At 39.6% G+C, this 7,339-nt stretch overlaps 1 protein-coding gene across 1 annotated transcript; it reads left to right on the top strand.

Annotated features, from left to right (window-relative positions):
- Positions 1–1,429: 1,429 nt before the first annotated feature.
- Positions 1,430–7,128, top strand: slc50a1 (solute carrier family 50 member 1). Its single transcript, XM_058646807.1, has 6 exons — positions 1,430–1,623; positions 1,770–1,847; positions 2,877–3,000; positions 3,103–3,264; positions 5,400–5,519; positions 6,675–7,128. The coding sequence occupies exons 1-6, from the start codon at positions 1,556–1,558 to the stop codon at positions 6,780–6,782; spliced, it is 660 nt and encodes a 219-aa protein (XP_058502790.1). The 5' UTR covers positions 1,430–1,555; the 3' UTR covers positions 6,783–7,128.
- The last annotated feature ends 211 nt before the right edge of the window (positions 7,129–7,339 follow it).

The raw sequence follows: 7,339 nt of genomic DNA, 5'->3' as shown, positions 1-7,339 counted from the left end.
GACAAAGCGGTAGAAAATGGATGGATGGATGTATCTCATGTAACTCGGTGTAGCAGAAACACATTGTTCCTGCTCTCCTGTTCATCGACATGTTTGTTATGAGCATGTTAAAGTCCATCCATCCATGTTCTACTGCTTTATCATCCACAATTTACCTAATCTCATTATTGCATGTTTTTGGACTGTGGGAGGAAGACAAAAAAGGAGACACCCCCCCACACACACACACACACACACACACGGGGAGAACATGTAAACTCCATGCCTTGTTTCCGGCTGGGTTGCAAACTCAGGTCCTTATTGATGAGTGCTTCACTACATTTTAAAATCAGAAAATGAATAATACGATAGTACATTTTACATTTCTCAGTTTGTTGATTGGGTCCTCATTTAATAACGGATTTAATAAGCCATTTGTCATTGTAAAAGTGATTGATTAGTCTATTAAAGACAAGTAAATGTCAAATGTATTGACAATGAAAATAATTGATTTTTGCAGCCTTGACACAGATTGACCCTCAGCAAGATTGAGATCCTGGAATTGATATTGCACTGAACTATTTCAAATGTCAAACAGATTGTAATATGAACAAAGGAAGCATGGGCATAGAGTAAAGCTAACGGCCCTGGACAATTACCTGTTTGTCCATTTGGTCTCAAGCCTTGGTTCTACCAAGGAAAAATAACTTCTTGAATAAAACCACCCCTTTAACCATCTTGTGACACCACAAAAAAACACAGATGCATCAAGCGTCCAACATTTAATCATCAATATTATTTTTTCTAGAATGGCATGCCCATATGTTGCCAAAGCACAACACTAAAGACAAATGAATCAACAATTCTTCATTGTATTTGATTAACATCAAAGACACTACATCAATATGAAACAAAAGCTTTAATAAACTCATACAAATACACAGCACGAATACCACATTGAACATGATAAACCATTGTGACCCAATTCACAATATGAAACCATGACTAGATCAAATGTGTGTATAATATTATGTTTCTCAATAATTTACTATAACATCTGTAAAATGAAACATTGCATATTATTCTAAACTGATAAAAAAATGGCCATTTCCAGAAGATACATGTATTAAAAATAATCACAAAATTGGAAGCATGTTATTTAAAACACATAATAATAGAAACTTGAGATTAAATATACACTATAGGTAATATGTTTTTAAAAAATACCGAATAAAAATAAATAAAGCTAAATGAAATTGAATGCCACTCATTTTAACTACAAAATCAGGCTGGAGCTAAATTCCACATACGATAATCTCTCGACGTGATGACGTCACGCATAACGTGCTGTCGACGTGGCAGCTTCCCATTGGAGCAAATCTACCCAGCGTTGGTAGCAGCCAGCCAATCACAGTGCGGAGATCTTAAGCACACTGATTGCAAACACGGAAGTAGAGAGAAGGAGCGTTGTAGTTTTCTCCTCTGTAATTTTGTTTAGTCTGAGTGAGCTGTCGCTGTTAAAAAGCAGCAATATTACTATTTACAGTCCTTGTGTGAGACTTTTTTCACCTGTCCTATGGATTTGCTGCAGCTTTTGTCATGGGCGTGCATCGTGTTCACAGTCGGGATGTTCTCGACTGGACTGTAAGTTGTGCTGATAATTACTGACACATAACCTGTCAGGTTGTTAACGTCGCGTACATGTTGCACCACACATATGTCATTTCAGAAGAAGCCTGCTCTATGTGTGTGTGTTTTTGATCGTTTCTTTTGTCGTGTATTTCTTCCAGGACCGACCTAAAGAGGATGCGAGAATCCAAAAGTACTGACAATATCCAGTTTCTACCTTTCCTCACCACATGCCTGAAGTGAGTGAGTCTGTGTGTGTCTGTTGTAGTTTGTGAGCACACATTTTGGCTCTGTAAGGATATGTTGACAGGGCCTCACAAGTTAACTTTGAGATATAAAGGAATGTTTGCAACTTTCTGATGTCACTGTCTGACTCCTTGGCTGAAAATGTCACGAAGAAACCACAACAAGTTTCTTGTTAATCCTCATGGTCCTGCCTCGTGCAAACAGACGTGTCTTCTTCACTGTAGTGTCTATGTCACTCACTGCAGAAGCTTAAGTCCTAACGGCTTATTTTGAGCTTTTTGAAGCAGATGCTGACCTGCTGCAGTTTTGCAGCACTTTTTTCTTCTCAGTATCCATTTATGTTACAGCATTATCACTCAGTCCCACACAGAGACACATCTGCACAGACACATCTGTACAAAGAAACATCATTTTGTCCTTGCAAACAGAAATTAAATTAGTTTGTATTTTGGGCGTGGGTGTAAGATAATATTAGAAGTAGTCACATGAGATGATTGCAGCGGCAGCTTGGTGGTTAGTACTGTTGCCTCACAGCAAGAAGTTGCTGGGTTTGATTCCCAGTCTGGGACCTTTGCTGTGTGAAAAGTTCTCCCTGTGGTCAGCGTAGGTTTTCTCCGGTTTCCCCGAACCATCAAAACATTTATGAATGTAATATTTGATCTCCCTGGGTCACCACCTGAATGATCCGCATGCAGAGACTTTGTGTGCCGGATGCCTTTACTGATGCATCCCTCCAATTTAAAACTTGTTTGTTCAGCAGTTTAATGGAATAGACACTTCTGGGCCCCGCCCACCCCTGCTGCCATTCTATACACACGAACGCTCCCTCAGTCAGCTCTGAAAGTATTGTTTTCAGATGAAGGACACGGCATACAAACACTGTTTCTGCTCATAAAGACCAGATGGAGGCAAAATAACAACAGCAATGGAAGTCACCAAAAAAGTTGTGTACTGCCTGTCTTCTGAATGGGGCCTTGCTTGCCTTGTTCTCAGCATATCTGATGTTTGTCCTGTTTCCATAGTAACCTGGGTTGGTTGTATTATGGGATACTGAAGCCGGATCAGACAATTATCCTGGTCAATGTTATCGGAGCGCTCCTTCAGATCGTTTACATCATCACATACATCCACTACTCAAAGCAAAAGGTCAGTGTGTGTGTGTGTGTGTGTGTGTGTCTGCACAAAACGTACAACCGCTGTAAAATCTCTGCTCGTTTGTCCCTCAACATTTGTCTGTGTTTGTTCCAGAGGTCGGTGATGTCCCAGACGCTTACAGCAGGCGCGGTGCTCGCCGGCGGTTGGTTTTACTTTACCACGTTTCTTACTGAGGGAGACGCTCGCCTCAGCCAGCTGGGCTTAACGTGCAGCGTGGTCACTGTCAGCATGTACATGTCCCCACTCACTGACCTGGTACAGCTCACGTACATCACAGACATGCATCATTTATGCGGTTCCACACACCAACAAGAACCTAATGTGCTGTGATCTGGGATATAATTATAGCTTGATGATTGATTTTATTTAATCACAAAAATCTAAAGCAATATAGTGCTATTCATTAGTGAGTTGGTGGACACAAAGCTCTTTTATAAAACTAGCAAATATATGACTTAAAACTGGGTTTGGAAAATGTCTTCTGAACATTTTTTCTTAATTTTTAATAATTGATCAATTAGTTATTTCACTCTCATAAACTAGAGCTCATGACATGGTACTAGCATGCATGATAATGCTTCTTTTTGTGACCTTATTCGTATAAGAGTAATTATATTTATTAAATCATGCCATCATAGTATTAGTTTTAGTATAATCTAGTAGATAACATCGAACAATAACATTGAATTACATTGCTCATGCTCTACAGCAATCACTCGAACAGTGGGTCAGGATTATCTCTATTTGTAAACAGTGTAATTTAAAAGTTGTTTTTTACAAACCTGAAATCAAACTTCACAATATTTTCAGTGTGTATGACTTTAGACAACACATTTTTTTTTGGCTTCTTCCTATTTTCAACTCTGCACGTGAAGCTATTTACGAGTAAAGGAATGAATCCCCGGGTTCTCTCTCTTTCCTTTTGTGTCTTCATATCATCTTTTGGTTCCATCTACCATCCTGTTTGTCTCCTTCCTCTCATCTGCTTCTCAGTTCCCAGTGACCCCCCCCCCCCCCAGCTTCCTGCTTTTCTTTCGCTCATCTGTGTCTTCCTGTTATTCTCACTCAGTTTGTGCCTCATCTCCTTGGTTACATTGTGTTTTCTCTTGATATTTACATATTAAGATGCTGGCAATGCCCAGAATGAGTAAACCCTAAAAGCATCCATCTTTCCTTATACATTCCAACACACTCCAGATGTTTGGTATCTTAGAGAAATTCCAGGTTAAGATAATACGCATAGCCGTCATTCCTGATGGTAATAATACGCTCCTATTCACCACATGTGGCATGAGGCAGCGTCGCTTAAAGGAAATCACATGGATGAATAAACATTGGCAGTCAGTCACACAATCACGCATGCCTTAAATTCTCCATGTAAAACAAATATCACACTTTACAAGCCAGCTTCGTTCCTTATTGACCTACCATGCTTGCCATACATGTGCATGACCATGGTGTTTCCTTAAGCTAAAGGAAAGCAGTTCAATTGTTGGCTTGTTGTTGAGAAGTGTAGTCACATTCCTTACAAATTCATCTCAATGTATTTTAAAATAAAAGTCCAAATACTCAACTAATAAGTGCTTCAAAATAAAGTACTGTACTTTTGTATTTATAAATACTCAGATTCAAGAAACTATTCCTTAAGTATCTTTATTTATTTTCTTGGTGTTCAGTAACAGATGAAGCCCATCTGTTGAATCAGCAAACAATCCAAGTGTGTGTGTGTGTGTTTCATCACAGTACATCATTTAGTCTATTGATGTGTGCACACCCAAAACTAAAAATATCAGGTAGTCATATTTAAATGTAACACCCTATTACCACCCAATGCAATCATTACTTTGAAGCCAATAATCATCACATGTTGAAGTGACCCTGTCAAGTTGTCCACACCGTAGCATTTGCTGAAGGATTGAAAACATACACAAACTCACTAAATGGACAACAAATAAAATAAAATTCATTTTAAAAAGGGTAACTCAAGTGCAGTTGTGTAAGCTTGCGACTCAGTCACTGTGTTGCTATGTTGAAATGAAGGATTTTTGCTTAAAAGTTACAGTTAATCCTTAAATACAGTGTCTAAAGGTCTTAATATGGCACAGACACATTGAAGTAGACAGCTGTATTTTCTTTGGAAATGTCTTCATTATAAGAACTCTGTATCAAACATGTTTTTCACGTGCTTATTGCAACTGTACACAAGTAGCATCTGTACCTGTGTCGTCCCCCAGCTTCTTGCTACTTTAGGGACATGTGTAATATTTCTATCGTCTTTTCACATGACGCACGGTAATTTAATCCACTTTAGATATGAAAAACGTAATTGAATGCAGCTTTAAAGGTCATCTGTTTGTGTACAATCACTGTCCTTCTCTCCTCTCTTTTAGGTGAACATAGTGCGGAGTGGTGACGTGCAGTGCTTGTCCTTCCCCCTGACTGTTGCCACCTTTTTCACGTCAACCTCTTGGGTGTTCTATGGCCTACAGCTAAATGATAACTACATTGTGGTAAGATGCAGCGCTTCCGCCTGGTTTCACGCTGGATGTGTGTGTGGCGCGACTGCAGCGCGAAAACACCTTGTCTTTCATGTAGGCACACGTTAAATGACAACACAGCATGAGAATATACTGTACCTCAAGATGTTTATCTGTCACACATGTCACAAACACAACACGTCCTCTTCCTGTTTCAAAGTAAAAGCATGTGAGCCTTTCATTTACCTGATTTCATTCCAAGTTTTACTGTATGTACAGGGCCAACAGATGCACTTCTTCATACTAAAGAGTCCGGGCAGTTAGTCGAGAACAGAGGCGTATTTGCAGTATCTAAATATATGCTTTATGATTTTCAAAGACAAACTCTGTAACATATAACAGAAGCCTCACAGTAGCTCTGCAGCAGACACACTATTGGCCCTTTTCCACTATGGTCCCAGCTTGCCACGACTTGCCTCACCATGGCACGGCACGGTTTAGGTTGGTTTTCCACTACAAAAATAGTACCTACTCAACAGGGGCGGAGTCATCACTTCACGGCGTCATTAAACTGCGGTGACTTCGTTTTACACGCGACGCACACAAACGAGTGACTAGTGACTTGTAAAGCAGTTGTTTTCAGTGTAACTGAATCATTAGAATCAGTTCATTAAAACTATTTGTTCAATAATTCCTCCGCCTGACACTGGACTGAAATACAGCGGCAGGGTTTGCGATGTCGCTCGCAATCAGCAGTGCTGTTGTTAAATACACCAGACTCCTCTGTTAAATACTGAGATTTTGGACATTTCCCTGGTAATTGTTGGAGTTTAACCCACGCTTTTAGGATTGTTAAGTCTTTCAACTGAACTTACGGCAGTCTGGCGACGTCACGCATAGTATCGCCTCAGTTCACTTGGTACCTTGCCAGAGCAGGTACTTAAAAAAAAGGACCTGGTATCAGGTACTGTGCTAGTGGAAACGCAACTTAACCGCGCTGTGCTGAGGCGAGCCGGTGGAAACGCGCCATATGAGACTTATGAGATCTGTGCTGCAGCCGTCAACACTGCACACTCATCCAGTACAAACATGGTCCAAGACACACAGCCGCCCACATTTCTCCTTAACTGAAATGAAAACAAGTTTTTTCTTATGTCCTGTTTTCTTCCTGTTTTTGATCATTTCCAGGTTCCAAACACTCCTGGGATCTTCACCAGCCTCCTCAGGTTTTTTCTGTTTTGGAGATTTGCTTCTGTCAATCAAAGCTCACCTTCCTATAAGTCTATGCCATTGTAAGGGCGTTGGTTATGAAACAGATTGCACACTTTTGTTTACTGCAGTGAAACTCTGCCGTCACTCGCCATGGGTTCGGGAACAAACTGCTATTGGGTGACACTACTTATGAATTGGAGGTAACGCCTGACCTATTTTGTGTCATTTTCAGGTAGAACAATCATGAGGTCTTTAATTTTATTTATAGACGTGTTCCTTGTGTTAGGTGGTCTTTGCCGTTAGAGATTAATGCTTTTAATGCATTCATCTCACCTGATACAAGCCAAAGATTCTGTGGAATTACAAGTTGTTGTTAATACAAGTTTTCCACATCTAGTATAAAATGGTGAACTGTGTACTATATATATATATATATTATTATTATTATTATTTTATTTTTTTGTTGTTTTTTTAACCATAGTCTGGTGTGGTAATGGTGATTTAATATCTCTCTCACAGTTGGTGCTCTTGTGTGTCTGTACCACCACGTACATTAGAATATCCAGTCACATTGGTGGCAGAGAATTGTATTTTTATATATTTTTTGTATCTAAATCTTTTTGATACATAATGTGTATTTG

Source organism: Solea solea, chromosome 13, assembly GCF_958295425.1.
Source record: "Solea solea chromosome 13, fSolSol10.1, whole genome shotgun sequence".
Taxonomy (NCBI): domain Eukaryota; kingdom Metazoa; phylum Chordata; class Actinopteri; order Pleuronectiformes; family Soleidae; genus Solea; species Solea solea.
The sequence above is the reverse complement of the archived record's forward strand: the minus strand, read 5'-3'. Positions and strand labels throughout refer to the sequence as shown.

Bases quoted from the DNA above. Each gene is read 5' to 3' on its own strand.
- slc50a1 (XM_058646807.1), top strand. From the start codon at position 1,556: ATGGATTTGCTGCAGCTTTTGTCATGGGCGTGCATCGTGTTCACAGTC. The intron at 3,001-3,102 runs GTCAGTGTGTGT...TGTTTGTTCCAG, and splicing joins TCCACTACTCAAAGCAAAAG to AGGTCGGTGATGTCCCAGAC. The intron at 3,265-5,399 runs GTACAGCTCACG...CCTCTCTTTTAG, and splicing joins TGTCCCCACTCACTGACCTG to GTGAACATAGTGCGGAGTGG.